Genomic DNA, 16302 nt, shown 5'->3' on the forward strand with positions numbered 1-16302 from the left:
AAGATGCAGCAGGAAGATTTGTACCAGAGGCTGCCTAACATAATGCCTGTCCTCTTTCTGTTAACCATGCTTCTTGTGAATAGGTTTCTCACTGTCTTCAGCTTGTTATGGAGAATACATTGTCACAGCTTTTCCTGCCGCACCATCCAAGAAGCAGTTTTGCTGTCCTAAGTGAGCAGGGTGAGAATGACTCTGGACTTAGTCAGACCTAGGTTCCTATCCTGCTTCTGACCTTTACTACCTAACAAAGACATTGGACAAATCATTTATCCTCTCAGAGCCTCAGTTTCTTCATCTGTAAAATGAAAATGATACTACTTTGTACTTGTGTGCAGGTTAAATGACATACTTTGTATATAAGCAGTTTGTACAGTTCTTGGAATATGGCAGATGTCCCTTAAGTAGCAATTATTATAACTGGTTGTCACCAGATGGTAATAATAGAATATAAGACAGAGAAAAGTCAGAAGTTACTTTCTTCCCTTTTCCATGCTATGCTTTTTTTTTTTTTATCTTATACCTACTAGGAAAATAAAAGTAATGATGGATCTTATGATTCACAATGGTCTGAAAGAAAATTCATTAATTTCAGAAGAACCTTCAAATCTAGGAACTCTGGGGCTCTTTGGAGGGTGGTGATTAAGCGAAGACAGAAAGGAAGCTGAGACGATGCTTAGAAGGCTGGCTGGGATGAAAGGAGTAGCTGTGGAAAGGAGAGCAGTGTATCACCTGCTTCCAGCTGCCACTGTTAGGACCAAATGCAAATTCCTCCATTGCAATGACATTGGGGTCAGGTAAGGAGCTACACCGATCAGCAGACTGACAGGAACAGACATCAGTGGGCATTTCATAGCTCAGCTTGCAGGATGCACAGCAGTCTGGCCCTGAAGACATACATTTCCTGGGTGATACTCTTAATAAACTGAACAATACAGAACTTTGTATGTGGGGAGTATGTTCAAGGTTTAGCAATCATATTTAAGAAGTCAGAGCTCCTAAAAGTGTATGTATCTAGTAACCTTGTGAGTTCTAATACTGTTCTGTTTCTAATTCTGCAAATTAATTCTAACCATTTTCTATCTATCAATGACTTTTTTTTCCTGCTGTGCTCTCAGGAAGAAGACAGCTTCCTAGAAAAGGTAATGCAATCCATTGGTGCTTATGAGAGTGTCCATGTGTTTGCTTAACACTTAACTGTGGTCCCTGAAATTTGTCCCTAGGCATGTCCATATTAGAGACCTCTGACTCGGTGAGAATCCCCTACAGTCTTACCAGCTGTCTTTAAGGGTGTTCAAAGCCTGTTTACTCAGTCAAGTTACTGAGACTCAATTCATAAGAGCAGTGCAGCTCAAGGTTCCAGAGTTGTGGGGTTTGTTTTTGTGGTGCAGGGCAAGTAAGTTCCACCCCTGACCAGAATTGTGTTTTTGAATTAACAAGTAACTACAGTGACTTCTTTTATGGTTGTTTTGTTTATTCTTGTTTAGGGAGTGGGTGTTCATTTGTAACAGGGTCAGGGATAGAACCCAGGGCCTTGTGCAGGCTAGGAAAGTGCTGTACCACTGAGCTACGCGTCCAGCCCAGAGTTGCCTTGATACACCTGAAAGCTTATAAGCTGAAGGAAGATGCTGCTTAGCTGTCCCATTTCTAATGGTAGTAAAACCAAAAGAAGTACATTTATGTTGCATTAAGAGTAATCCAGAGGGGGGGGGGCTGGGCATTTAGCTCAGCGGCATAAGTGCCTGCCTTGCAAGTGTGTGATCCTGAGTTCAATCCCCAGTACCGAAAAAAAAGAAAAAGACAAAAAAAAAGAGAGTAATCCAGGGCCATTGATAAGGGTGATTAATTACTAAAATAATTCACAGCTAAGGTCCAGAAAGAGAGCATAATAGAATAGAATTGTGAGGATATACGAGCTCATGAGAAATCATCTGGTCTCGTGCTCTGCCTTCAGACAGGGAAAGGTTATTTTCTCCATTGTAGTAGACCAGACAACCAAGGCCCAAAAATATAGGAAACCCTGACAGCAGGGGAATGAGATACAGTGACGCTAGAACCCAGGTTTCCTGACTGCCCAGTGAGGTGCCCCTTCTCCCATGCCTCACAGCGTCTGCATCTTCAACTGGAATGTGCTCAGCTCCACACAGTGTATCAAGCAGAGGAGGATCCTGGGCTTGGAAGATGTTGTATAACACTTTCGTACAGTAGTAGGACCTCCCCTTTGGGTGGAATCAAAGGCGTTTTGCTGGTAGGAGTGTTACACTGTTTTTGTGCTTTAGTTAGTAGCACTAAGATATGAAGTACAGGTGTAGCAGGCAGGGAGTGTGCCTTGTTGAAAGAAAGCAAAATATCTCAGTTTCCCTTTGAAAATCAGAGTTCTGAGTAATTTGTAGAATTTTTTAAAGCATTGTTTTGTTCTCCCTTATTATATCTTTCTCTGGATTTTAGAGACCCAAGTATGACATTTAGTATTATCTCACATGAATCTGAAAATGGGTAATGGGTGGTGTTTATAACCTACTGACATTTTATTAACCTTTTAAACCATTGTTTTGAGACTGCTTCCCAGCCCTTTCCTGTTAAGAGAGTATATGTTCTGTCTGTTCATCCCAGACACTGCCTTGTGTTGCCTTAATGCATTAGTACAGGAAAAGCTGCAGTTGGGCTGGCAGATTTTTTTTTAAAGCACATGAATCTATAATGAATAATTTATGTATGTTAAGGTTGTAGGCATATACTAAAGAATCTGTACATGTGTTGCATTTGGTTCAGAAGGTTAGCAGAGTACAATGTGGACAGTGTTTTGGCTCAGATATTGTGTGGATATCTGCATTTAATACTTGGAATGAAAAAAAGGTCAGTGGTGAAACACGAACAGACGTTCTGACAACCATAGTAAACAGAAATTATAGGTGATAGACTTCCAGGCAAAGGAAGCAAAGTAAATGTAAATGTATATAACAGTAACCAGCTGCCATGCTCACTTGTCTTCCTTTTGCCCTTAGAAAGGCGCAGTAGCTTAAAAGGTCATCAGTGCTTATTCAAAAACATAGGATAAAAGACACCTTGGCACTGTTGTATTACATGTGATTCGATGAAAACAATGAAATGTTTATTTTCTTTCCCTTGAAGCTACATGGCTGGTGGTTTTGGAAGGAATTTACAAGTAGCACAATGTTAGGCATAAGTTTCTTAAAGTTGAACATACATAATGTGTGATCTGGAGGTAGAGAAGGGAGGAAGATGCAAAAATCAGGCAGTTTTCCCCACTAGGATTTTTGAAAGCTGCCTTCAAGTGCCTTTTAATCTATTTTAACTAACTTTTTATATAATTTATAACTGACTACATAGATGTAAGGTAACAAGGTAGTTTTTTTTAGTGCTGAAGGATGAAAGTTGATACTCTAATCACTTTAAAGTTCAAATTTAGTTACTGATCTGATTTATGTCACTTCTGGATTTTTCTCTTGCATTCTTCCAAAAGAATCTAAGAGATAGACAGGTAGGTAAAAAGAGTAAAAGCCCCTAGAAATATTTGCTGAGTTATTATAAACAATGACTCCTGCTTTTAGACCTTAAACTTTTCATGGGATTTCTGGCTCTTCAGATGCTGTATTCAGTTTACTGTTAATTGGATATTAAGGCTTATGAGTTTCAATACGTTAGGATTTGAATTTCTATCAACCCTGACATGTGTGGGTCTTGTGGAGAGTTGTCTTTAATTCCTGAAAACCAAAGAAGCTCAATTAAAGCAGTAGTGAAAACAGTAGTATTTGTGATAAAACCTGAAGGAAGAGTGATTTAAAAATAAATTGAAACTTAAGTATACACATGGTCACTCAAAGTACTGTCTTGACAACTGTAATTTAATAGTCCATAAGTCACTGGTGGTATATGGATTGTTGGATCACTAAAGCACTAGTCCTCAATGTTCTCCTTGAAAAAAACATTGAAACCACACAATTCACCCAGATGATAAACATCATAAACCTGAATGAAATACTTAATGATTGAAGAAAGGTGATCCTTTACCTGTGAGGATCAACGTGGAGTGCCTTCAGACCAGGTGTACCCCAGTGAGAAAAAACAAAAACTCTTAAGAGATGAAGAAGACTTAAGTGTTTGAAGGCTAAGTGATTATTCTGAGACCCCATTTATTCTCATCTATTTTCATGTACTAGGAAAAATCCGTCCTACAGATGGTTCCCTTGGATGAAGGTGCCAGTGAGAGACCACTTCAGGTCCCCAAGGAGATCTGGCTTTTAGTAGATCACTTATTCAAATATGCATGTCACCAGGTAAGTAAGAGTAGACCTTCCATACAACTTCAGAAAGTGTGCGAGTCCTGTGAGAACCAGCATAATGCTTATAACTTTCCCACGTGACCACAGCAGCACTGTCAGATTGCCTGGGTAGACAGAAGCATCCTTATTCAGATGTGACTGTCAAAGGCTGCGAGCTAAGTGATTTACTCCAGACCACAGTCTTAAGTGGTCAGAGCCAGCACCAGGACTCTGAATACCTGTTTCCTGGTTCTGCACCCTCCTGGACAGCTGAGTACCTGAGTCTATAATGCTGTCATTGAGCCAATACAGATTTTAAAGCCCAAGTAAACTTCAAGCCCATTTCTTTAATTTGGTCTTAAATCCCTCCAAAAACACTAGCCACCCTCAATGCATTTACCCAAACAAGACCTTTCTTGAACCAAAGTGAAAGGTGATATTTTCTTACCTACTGAAGAGTAATATAGCTTGAAAGCAAGGATTAGCTGCATTTACTCCTTTCCCAGCATTCAGTCGTGTCGGTATTTGAACATGATCACGCTGTTTGCATTCACCCGTCTTGTTGAGAGGCTTGAAGTGGAATACCTGCTTTCCTGATCTGGCCATCTATCTCCCTACCTTATCATAAATAAGCTAAAGCTGTCGAAGATCATTTTCTTGTTTAAAATAGTCACATGTATTAGAGATGATATAGGGAAAACTGTTATTTTCATACCTCCGTGATTGTCCCAACCCCTGAGTAAACTTTAGAACTTAAGTGGTGATTTGTCTTGCCTTGTTGCCTTCATTCTGACTTCTGTGGTAGGAGGACCTGTTCCAAACCCCTGGAATGCAGGAAGAGTTACAGCAGATTATTGACTGTCTGGATACCAGCATCCCAGAGACAATCCGTATCCTTTTGGCCCAGGGTTTAGAAATCTGGATTGGTACTTGGCCAAACTCTTCTTTCCATCTACATTTGGTTTTTATTTGTACATTTATTTTCTTTTCAATCGTATTTTATTATAAGATAGTTTCTGACTATCTAGTTGTTTCTCAGTTCCTTTCAAGCTGTTATTACTAAGAAATCAAAGGGTACGTAACAGTGACTATTAGTAAGCATGAAGCCTAGGAGCCATCCCACTGGTACTGTTCTCCTTCAGCCAGAAAGCCACCCTACCCCCACATATACTACCACTATGCAGAAGAATGGAAACCACTGGCAACTAGTGTATAGTTCTGATCAGGAAAGAGCTATCACTCTTCAGGCTGTATTCCCAAGTCTAAAGTTGGGCCAACCTTACAAACGACTTTGACCAATTCTCTAACAACAATTCAGCTGCAGAGTGCTTGGACCAATAAAATATCAAACCCCAGTTAGGATCATTGTGCCCAAATAAAAGAAAAAGCCCTTCTGGCAGGAAAGGAGCCAATCAAGTGTGTGGTCTCTCTTCTGGAGCCCTTTCCCTTGACATAAGGTGATTCAGCTGGCAGTAATCACTCTGTGGCTGAAGCACTGCTCATTTTCCTGGAAGCCCTGCCAGAACCAGTCATCTGTTACGAGCTGTATCAACGATGTCTTGACTCTGCTCATGATCCTAGGATCTGCCGACAGGTAAGTTTTATTGATCTGAGGATATGTTTGGGGCAGGTTCTTCTACAGAGAAATCATCAGTTTTACAAAGCCAGATAGCCAGCCAGCTATGTAGTAGGATAGATCTAATAGATCTAAATGTTAGGACACCAGCATTGAGAGTTGAGCTCCTTGAGTTTTAGGCTATATTGTTTGCTGTTATATTTGTCACCTTTTCCCAGTTGGCCTATCTCTGTTTACCTAAAACATAGTGGGGTGGATACCTCTAGCCTGAGGTAAGACCGGGGTGGCTAACATTTGGGAGTTTTGGTTTTTTTGTTCTTGGTGTGTTTTTAATCTTGAAATGATTTTGATTGACAATAGCTGAGACTACTTGTGAATCAGACTAGTGAGTACTGGGAGGAGATCCAGTTGATGCTGAATGACAGTAGAAAAAACCATTCACCTTGGCAAATGCCTTAGCTACCTATCTGAGGAAAGGGGAGAACAGATTAAGATCTTCCTTCTTTTTTACTTTATTTTATTTTATTTGTACCTTGTGAAAGTGTGTGTGTGTGTGTGTGTGTGTGTGTGTGTGTGTCTATATCTGTGTCTGTTGATGTCTGCATGGCATCGTTAGTGAATAGACAGGGACTAAGTAATATGACCTTTCTTCAGAGTTATAATTTGGCAAGTATTATGTTGGTCATGAATGATAGAGGCAATAGAGGTAAGTGAGACATGAATGGGGTCTGTAAAGTTAGAATTATATGAATTACTATTTTGGCAGCTGTAAATTCTTCTTCCATTTTCTTCACTGTCCATCTTTAAAAAACAGATCATTTCCCAGCTTCCAAGATGCCATAGAAATGTTTTCCGTTACCTGATGGCATTCCTTCGAGAACTCTTGAAGTTTTCTGAATACAACAACGTCAGTGCTAACATGATCGGTAAGGGTACTTTATCAGAATGGCTACATAGGGGTGTGGGATGACCTATAATAGTGGGATGGTGTACAATGTATACCTTGTCAGGCATGTAGCAGACACTTTCCTCCTCCTATCCTGCTCCTCTGACCCCACCAACCCTGAGCGTTTGCTTAGATCATGTCTAAGAAACATCCTCGTTTCTTTCTCTCACCCTCTAGCTACTCTCTTCACCAGTCTTCTCCTAAGGCCTCCGCCAAACCTTATGGCAAGACCGACATCAAGTGACCGCCAGCGTGCCATCCAGTTCCTTCTGGGATTTCTGCTCGGAAGTGATGAAGACTAAGTGTTTTCTTCTCTGAGATTCTAGAAGAGGAAGATCTTGGGCTCCAATTATGTCAGAATGATTGGAAGAGTAATGCCACAGGAAAGGTCTATTGTGGAATCTCAAGTTCTTTTAGTGTTACAAAATCCCTCCTTCGCCATATCCTCCACAGCAGAATACTTGTAGACTTATACTGCCAAGCCAAAGTTACCATATTTTGATGTTTTCTCTTTATAAGGCAAAGAGGTATTTATACTCCTTTACCTAAGGATGTATTTGTTGCCTTCTGCCAAGTTGTCATAGCTGTCCTTGGTACCCCAGGCCTTCATTGTGAGATTTTCACATTCTAGCCCTAAAAACACTACTTGGTATTGCTCAAGACTTGTTTTCAGCCCTTTGTACAAAGCACTTTGGACCCACTTTCTTCCCATCACTCCTTTGCACTGTACTCCACTCATTCTATCACTTTGAAGGAATCCTGGGTAAGACTGACTCCTTGGGTATCCTCAACAGTGAGTTCACTGTCCACCTGTGGTCGTTCATGCATTCATGCATTTCTACTACAGTGGCATCTGTATGTCACTGTAACATTGGCCTTTTCCTGGATCTACTCCAGGTGGGACCGTATGTTCTTGTCTCAGATCACATTTACTAACTAACTTTAGGAAGTATAAAGACGGCATCGTGTCAGTATAAGAGAATCACACTTAAAATGGAAGCACTTTGAGTATTTTAAGAATATAAGTGTTCATGTTTGACAGAGTATGCTTCCTGCTCTCTCTTCCTATTATGATTCACATTTTACATGAGGATCAAGCCTGGATATTAGAAGACCCATCCCCACTTAGAAGTCTGCCTTCAGAGCAACACTTATACCGCAGTAAACAAGGGAGTCTGTGTACTTCAAGCAGGCCCCTTTGGAGTTATTGCACCTCCCTCAGTAAGAGTGTTGAGGATGACCGTGAGAACCCATTCTCCAATCTTCTGACGTACCAAAGGACAGATAGTCCCCCCTCCCTCAGCAGAGCTGACTCTGTCTGGACCCCTCACCCAGCTCCTTCAAGTGAAGGATACAGAGATTCCACTTGGCCCCCAATCTCTGTCCAGTGTTGCGTAAGAAAGACTGGTCAGTGGGACCAGCTACACACCTTACCTCTCCCACTCAAGAGGACCCTCTGAGCTTTTTCATTTATTCAAGCTTTGTGGGACAGCCTTTTAAAAAATATAATTTGTTGGTTGACAAGCCACCAGCCACTGACTGCAGAACTGGCTTCCCATGGTTTTCTTTCACTAAAGTTGATTCATTCTTGCGTGGTAACATAAGATACAAGGAGCATCATGTACAGACTGTGCTGTCCTAGGCACTGATTCCATGACTCTTCTAACCCATCCAAGGAGAGGGCCAGGGGATACTCCACTCTACCACTGAATGGTTCTACAGCTCCCCTGTCTCTTGAAAGTTGAGTTCCCTGGGGAAGAAAAGGTATGTATCCTGTGATGTACTGGTTAAGTCCTTTCTTGATTGGGAGATAGAGAACTAGTCATCACATTACGTATGCCAAGTAGCTGAGGATCTACTAGGTAGGGGCTGGTGGTGGACTTAGCTAGTGGAGTATGGAATGCAGAAGTTCTGTATCTGTTAGGCCAGAGAAGGAGATAATAGCTGGGGCAGGGTTGTAGCACAGAAAATGCCTTCCCTGGGTCCATTTTCTAGTATCTTGACAACTTGGTGTCTTGGGTGACCAAAGATATGATTAGTAAAGCCCCTGTGCAGCATGCACACAGTGCCCTGTCTTACTTCATCAAGTCAAAGAACCATGATGGTTTACTGCCTCAGCCTTTGCCCAGCTCATCTTGTGATGTATACAGGGTTGAGGGTTTTAGACAATCTCTAGTTAGGGGGGACAAGACAGAGACCAGACATAAAACATCTGCTTACCCACCATGCCTGCCCCCAGCACCCCAGCCACTAATTCCTGCATCTTCCAACGTGCTGTTTCATAGTTCATCAGAATTAAGGTTTTCAGATCCAGTTGGTAGGAGCAGAGTCCTCTACACCTACCATTTTAGAGAAGAAATGGTTCAGACCCATGGGTGACACTGCATTAGTCTCTCTTTTACCGTTTTCTGATTTTTATTCTGTGGTTGTTATATTTCTCTTGGTCACTAAGCAAAGCTGCTAGTGGGATTCTGTATTTCATGTCATTTTTTTTATTATAATTTATTGCAATTTTTTCTGAATAAATGTTGTGTGAAAAGTCAGCTGAGAGCTGATGAGGGAGCGTATGTCACTGGATGCTGCTTAACTTTGCTGTAGTTCTCAACAGCTATGCCTATATTGTCATCACCTGCCTCACAGGGAAATATAAGAATTCTCAGACTGGAGGCACGGATCAGTGGTGGAGGACTATGTACAAAGCCTTGGGTTTGATCTTCAGGACTGAGAATGTTCACTGTATTTGCCCTCCTAAATGAGAAGTCATGTATTGCTAATGAAGAACTCACATAATTTCATAGGCAACCCAAGTATCTTTATTTTAATGCTAAAGGTACAGACAACACAATGGCTTCATTAGAGGAAGGGATATTGATTGTTTTTGTTTTTTTGTTTTTGAGACTCTGACTTGTTACATTGCCCAAGGCTGGCCTTAAGCTCCAGTCTCAGCCCCCCACCCCCAGTAGCTAGACTACAGGCACACATCACGGCATCTGGCTGGATGTTTGTCCTTTATGCGTATAAATGTCACACTCTCAGATTATGATCCCTCCAGCCCCAGAAGTCTGACAAATCCTAACATACATATTTGGGGAGGACCCAGATGTAATTACTGACATAATCTCAGTAGGTTAGCCATGATTCCCAAATGGCCTCTTTTCACACTATTTTACAACTTGAAAACCAGTTTTGAACTTTTATTACTTCTTAGGGCAAGGAGTACATAAGTGTACTTTGTGGGGAGAGGCTCCAATTTGAACTCTGTAACCGTTAAGAGGATGTACCTCTGATCTGAGCAAGGTTCTTTTGTTCCCCAACTATATTGAGAAGTTGTAGATTTTGATTCCATTCCCTATGAGACTGAAGAGGCCTCAGCTGGAAGTTTTTTTCTCAACCAGGGCCCTCTTCCAGTTTCTTGCAGCTATAAGCTGGACTGATGAATGTGCTGACTCAGTGTTGTCAGGAATAGTTTTTCTATCTCCACCCAAAGGCTTGGCAGAAGTAAGTGTTTCCGTTTGAGTATAACCCCCATGCACCCCCACTCATGGAGTCTGACACAAGCAGTTTTTACACTGCAGCAGGCAAAGTGGCCATCCTTTGCTGCAGTTAGGAAAGTGCACTCCCAGATACTGGGCTTCTGGTACAGGAGACCCACTAGGACCTTTCTGATGACAAGGCAAATTGAAGAAGTTGGCTCTTGGTATTGTCTAATAATCCAAAGCCACACACTGCAACTGTGGAATCATGAAATGCTGGAGAGAGCCGTTTGTTAACTTTCTGTCACAGCATTCTAGCTGACTTTCCCTAGACCAGCCATGTGTCATCGTGCAGTTCTCTTCCTCTCTTTCTGACCCTCACATACCTGCCCCATGGTGACCAGGGAGACAGGGAACTGCAAGTATTTTTTACATGGGCTCCAACAGACAGACTGCCTGAGTTCAGATCACAGCTCTGCTACTTCTCAGATATATTATCTTGGATGAAAGTTAATTGACCTTTCTATGCTTTGATTTCTACATCTTTTCCCCAGCTTTATTGAGATATAATTGATGAAAATCATGGGTATGTAAGGTATAGCCATATCTTGTTCCATTTTGTTTGCTATAACAAAAGCCCTTGAGACTGGATACTTAACACAGAAAAGAGGTTTGTTTAAAAGTATAGGGCCTTGGCTGGGCATGATGGCCCAGGCCCATAATCCCAGTACTGAGAAGACAAGGCAGGAGAATCCCTGCAAGTTGAAGACCAGCCTGGGCTGCATCATAAGACCTTGTCTAAAAAAAAAGACATGGGGCTAGCATCTGCTCATCTCTGGCAAGGACCTTCTGCGTATATCACAGCACAGTAGTTGTCATCATGGCAGAAGAACTATGGGAGGAATAAATCACACAGCAACACAAGAAGCAGGAGATCGAGATGGCTGTCTTTGTAGTAGCCCATTGTTACTGGAACTTAAGTCCCATGAGAACTACAGGAATTCCTTCTGAAGGTAGCATAGCCAGTAATCCAAATGTCTTCTGGGCTCCACTTCTTTAAGGTTCCCACTACTCCAACATTGCCACACTGGGAGCTAAGCTTCCAGTACCTGAAACTTTGAGATACATACAGCATAAGCAAACTTTATTGGCTCTCCCATCACTAGAAAAAGGCCCCTAACAATTTAAAGAAGAGGTTTATTTTAGCTCACAGTTTCAGTGGATTCAGTTCATGATAAGCTAGCTGCAAGGCAGGCAGCACAGAGGAAGGGCATAGTGGAGCAAACTTAGTTCATGGCAGCCAGCAGAGAAGGGGAGCAGTGCCAGAGGAAGGGACGAGGGAACAGACGTAGACCATAGGCTGTAATTTACCCAGACACACCTAGAAGTGTGCTCAACCAGTCTCCTGGGTGGATCCCAAAACCAAATTGACATTCCACCTTAACTGCCACACAGACCATACCAATCCACATCTTAATTATATCTGGGTAAGGTGGTGCTCACCTGTAATCCCAGCACTTGGGAGGCTGAGGCAGGATTGCTAGGAGTTAAGACCAATCTAGGCTACAAAAGTGAGTTCAGGCCAGCATGAATTTGTCTCAAAAAGACCAAAACAAACCAACAAACAAAAAGTAATAAAACTTTTCCTCAGATGATCATCAAGAGAATAATACATTTATTTTTTTCAATTTTAAAGAGAAAAAATAGGAAATTGACAATGGTTAATATATTGTATATTATCTTCAAAGGAGTTGCTCAGATTATAATATATAGGCATGCATAATTGATCAAATAATATAAACAAACCATTTTAATGAACTAAGAGAAATAAGTAGTATGATTAACTTAGCTATGTTATATATATTTCCTCTTCCTTTTATCATTTCCCCCATACCGGGTGTTCTTTAGTTTTGAGTTTCTTTCCCTTTCACAATATCTATTATAAATTTTGGGTCTTAACTTTTTCAGTTTCTTACACTAGAGAGACAATACAATGCTTGCACATGTGGGTCTGGTTTATTTCACTTAGGAGTTTAGACTCTAGTTGCATCCATTTACCTATAAAATCCTTGAGTTTATCAGGAGAGTAACACATTTAAAGGGCTTGGAACAATTTCTGTACATAAGTGTGAAGTAAATGGTAACCAGTATTATCCTCAAAGCCTGCATTGTCCTCCAGGTCTAGATCTGCCTTCTGCTCCCCTTACTTCTCAGCCGGTGACTATAGCTTTTATTTGTGAAAGTGTTAAAGAGGTCCTCCAGCAGAAGCGGCCCCTTTAGAGCCCTTCCCTGCACATCAGAATGTTTCTAGTTTCTCCTTATCCCTCCCCTTGCCCACCCATCTCAGAAATAAGTGCTCCTCTTCCCTGCCAAAGCCAACTGTTCCACCTCCACTTTTCAGCCCTTCTCCCACCCTCTCCAGACCTTTCCCTATCAACCATTAGCGCTCCCCTTGCGTCTTCAATCATCAGTCATTCATTTGGCAAGTACTCATGGAGTCCTTCATCCATGCCCAGCACTGTCAAAGATTCTAGGGGTATGGAAGTAAATCAAGACCGATCATGGAGGCTGAGGATTGCCGTGAGTTTGAGGCAAGCCTGGACTACAGAGGCTACAATGCAGAAGCCAGACTCCTGGGATAGGTTTGCTACATATCCCTTTCCAGAAAAGGAAATTCAATTTGGGAGTTAAATGAGCTAGAGTCTCAGGGAAGCCTAAACTGCAACCTGGGAGAGCCAACAACACAAAAGCAGACTCTTCCCTCCCCCTATCATCCTCCCAAACTCAGTGAACACTGTGTCACTGCAGCATCCTGCCCAGCTCCCACGGTTCAGCATCAAGGGAAGTCCCCACCCCAGGCTCAAAGAGGCTGAACTACAGCAGTTAAGAGCAGCACAGATCTCTCTGGCAGGGAGCCACAAATCATATCCCTGAGACATGGGGGAGGAAGAGATTCGGCAGGATCTGACCAGAGCAGGCAAACTCTGTTTCCCAAACACCAGAAAGCTCTGAGAACACATGATCTACCCACCCTCAGGCCCCACCCCCCACTCCACATAGGGAAAGGAGGCCCTCTGCTGACTGGGAACTGCGCCAAGTTCCACAGACCAGAAAGCAGAGCTCTTGAGACAGGGACCAGAGACATAAAGGTCTGAGGGTGAAAGGACAGAAACAGCTCCAGCCAGAGGGCTTCTGGTGATAGTACAGGACAGAAGGCCTCTGGAGGGGAGCGTGGTGATGACCCTGGGATTTGCCCTGCAGTGAAGGGAGTGAGAGGAAGAGGTCCCTGGCAGAAGGTGGGACAGAGAAATAGGTGTTAAGCAAACTACACTGCACCCTCTCCTTCCCAAATTAATTGTGCTTATTGCTTCTTGGGACAGAGACAAAGGTCTGTAGTCAGCCATGCCCTACACATGGCTTGCAGAAAGAGAGTCCAGAGAGACCAACAGCCCTCACCACTCCCAGACAAGCAGTCCACAGTGGAGAAACTGGCTTAGCTGCCTGCAATTAGCCTGAGACTGAAACAGGAAACTGTGCTCTTATTCCTTGTTTCCTTGATCTGGTTTTTTCTTCTTCTCCAGCTCTTGCTTCTTTATTAGTAATTTTGTTTTTTGCTTTGTTTATTTATTCATTCATTCATTGGTCCTAGGAATCAAACTCAGGGCCTCACACCTCCCAGGTGGGTGCTGTGCTGCTGAGCTACATCCCTGGCCCTTTGATTTTTATTTTTTAAGGTTTTTTCTACTTGGTCTTTTTTTCTCTTTTCTTTTTAACTTTCTTTCCTCCCTGTTCTTTTTTTCCTCAGTCTTCGTGATTTTCCCTGTACCCATATCTTCCTTCTCTTCCACTCCAACTTTAATGTGGCATATAGCACCTGTATATGTGTAAAAGAGAATAAAAATTGACCAGTGTTTTTACTTGAATGGTACCATTGTTTAAAATGTTGGGGCAAACTTTAGCATAATTGTGCTTAAAGGACCAAAGCAAAACTACCAACAAATGCTAGATGTGGTGGCACATGCCTGTAATCCCTTGGGAATACTTGGGAGGCTGAGGATTGCCAAGAGTTTGAGGCAAGCCTGGACTACATAGAGACTCTGTCTCAAAATGACAGCAAAACCACCTAACTATAAATATATTAACAGAGTCTGACAACCTCACAGCTTTCTTCATTAATTATACTTCCCTTCCTCTGTATCTCTCCCCTCACTTCCATAAATATTCTCTCAAACCTCCTCAACATTAGCCTCTACTCCAACTGTGAAAGTAACTCCAACAGAACCGGACCTATCAGGTTTTCATCTACTGATATTTATCTCCCTCCTTACTGACTTACCCCATCTTTTCCTTCTTCCCTTCCCCCCCTCCATATTGCAGTCTAATCATTAATAGCAGTACAGTAGTCTTTCAGGAAAATTGGTAAAAGGGAAAATTGTCAAAACAAGTTTTAATGTTCAGGATTGATGTACAGTTGAATCTGTGGACACTTAATAACCGATAGGGATTCTCTCCTTAAAATACAGTAACTGGGTCCAACTAAATTAAACTGAATAGGTTGAAGTGGTAGACAATACCTCTTGACAAATAAAGCCAAGATCACATCACTGGAAAACAGAACCTAAATAAATAGCTCTTCACACCAACAACAAAGTCTCTTCATTCTATTTGACCTCAATCCTCAGTGCATGTACACACGCGTGCACAAACACACATACAGATGGGAACACAAAAAATGCCTCCAAAGACTCCCAGTTAACCCAAAGCAGATCCAGTGGGCACCAGTGATGATGAAAATAAATACTAAATAGCTGAACTTTACGAAATGACTAAAGAAAAAAACAAAGAAACTCGGCAAGCTAGCAATGATATAACCAAACATAGTGGAATAATTAACAAACTGACCAATGTGATTATTAAAGATGAATCAACTAAAAAATAGAGGAGCTAACCAAAACCATTCAAAACATGGTATCATATTTATTAAAGAAATAGAGTACTTGGAAAGGTGCCAAACAAATCCTTGAGATAAAAATTATATTAAATATATGAACATAAGAATTGATCAGTGTGAGGAAAGTGTCAGACCTTGAGGACAAATCAAAAGCATGGGACCATATAACTCGATATATTTTAAAAACAACAGAAGCCAGGCATAATGGTGCAACCCTGTAATCGCAGCATTTGGGAGGCTGAAGCAGGAAGATTGCTGTGAGTTTGAGGCCAGCCTGGGCTCCAAAGTGAGTTCAAGACCAGCCTGAATTGCATAGTGAGACCCTGTTTCAAAAAAATTGGCAAATAACAGAAGAACAAAGAAAACTGATTCAATAGCTACTAGAAGATGCTATGAAAACTAATCTTACACCAGCTGGAGTTAGAGAAAAATATAGGGCAATACATATGGAATAAGAAACCCATTTGCAGAAATCATACCAGAAAACTTTTCTGGTACAGGAGAAAAATCAACATAGGCAAAGCATATAGAACACCATATAATTAGAAGAAAAAACTCCCCAAAACAAATTATACTCAAAATCCAGGATGTCCAAAACAAGGACAATCTCAAAAGCTGTCAGTGAAACAACAACAAAATAACTTACAAAGATAAGCCCCATTAAAACTACAGTAGACTCTTCAACACAAACTTTAAAGGCCAGGAGGGTACAGATTGATGCATTTCAAACCCTAATATTCAAAAACTTTAGACCCAGATTAATATATCCTATAAAACTGATGGAGAAATAAGAAACCCCCATGACAATACCACAAGAAACACATGACCACCAAACCAGCACTCCAAACATTTCTTACGATTATCCTAGACAGACAATAAAGTCAACAATGCCAGAAAGTCTTATGGAATGAATGCAACCAACAGGGTGACCAGTTAAACAAACAGAGAAAAATAAATGAATCAACAACAGAAAAATAATGCAATGACAGGAATAAGTCAATACCTTTCAATAATAACTCTCAATTGACCTCAACTTCTCAGTTAAAAGACGCAGACAGACAGACCGAAATAGGGAG

The 16302-nt window shown here is 41.5% G+C and overlaps 1 protein-coding gene across 5 annotated transcripts in view; it reads left to right on the forward strand.

Annotated features, from left to right (window-relative positions):
* The window catches only part of Ocrl (OCRL inositol polyphosphate-5-phosphatase), a 65740-nt gene that overhangs the window by 43180 nt on the left and 6258 nt on the right, over positions 1-16302 (forward strand). For 2 of the 5 annotated variants that reach the window (XR_010046646.1, XR_010046648.1), the window contains exons 19-24: positions 1116-1139; positions 4179-4295; positions 5086-5170; positions 5747-5874; positions 6671-6782; positions 6980-8566. Coding sequence is in view for 2 of the 5 variants with exons in the window: in XM_013142202.3 (XP_012997656.1) it covers positions 1116-1139; positions 4179-4295; positions 5086-5170; positions 5747-5874; positions 6671-6782; positions 6980-7104 (591 nt within the window). In the remaining 3 variants the exon portion in view is untranslated. Of the gene's footprint in view, positions 1-1115; positions 1140-4178; positions 4296-5085; positions 5171-5746; positions 5875-6670; positions 6783-6979; positions 9346-13655; positions 14199-16302 lie in introns of those variants that run through there. The other 3 variants (XR_010046647.1, XM_013142202.3, XM_063246394.1) reach the window with 3 other exon arrangements.

This window comes from Cavia porcellus, unplaced genomic scaffold (genome assembly GCF_034190915.1).
Source record: "Cavia porcellus strain 051 isolate PalLab524CR breed Dunkin Hartley unplaced genomic scaffold, mCavPor4.1 scaffold_3, whole genome shotgun sequence".
NCBI lineage: Eukaryota > Metazoa > Chordata > Mammalia > Rodentia > Caviidae > Cavia > Cavia porcellus.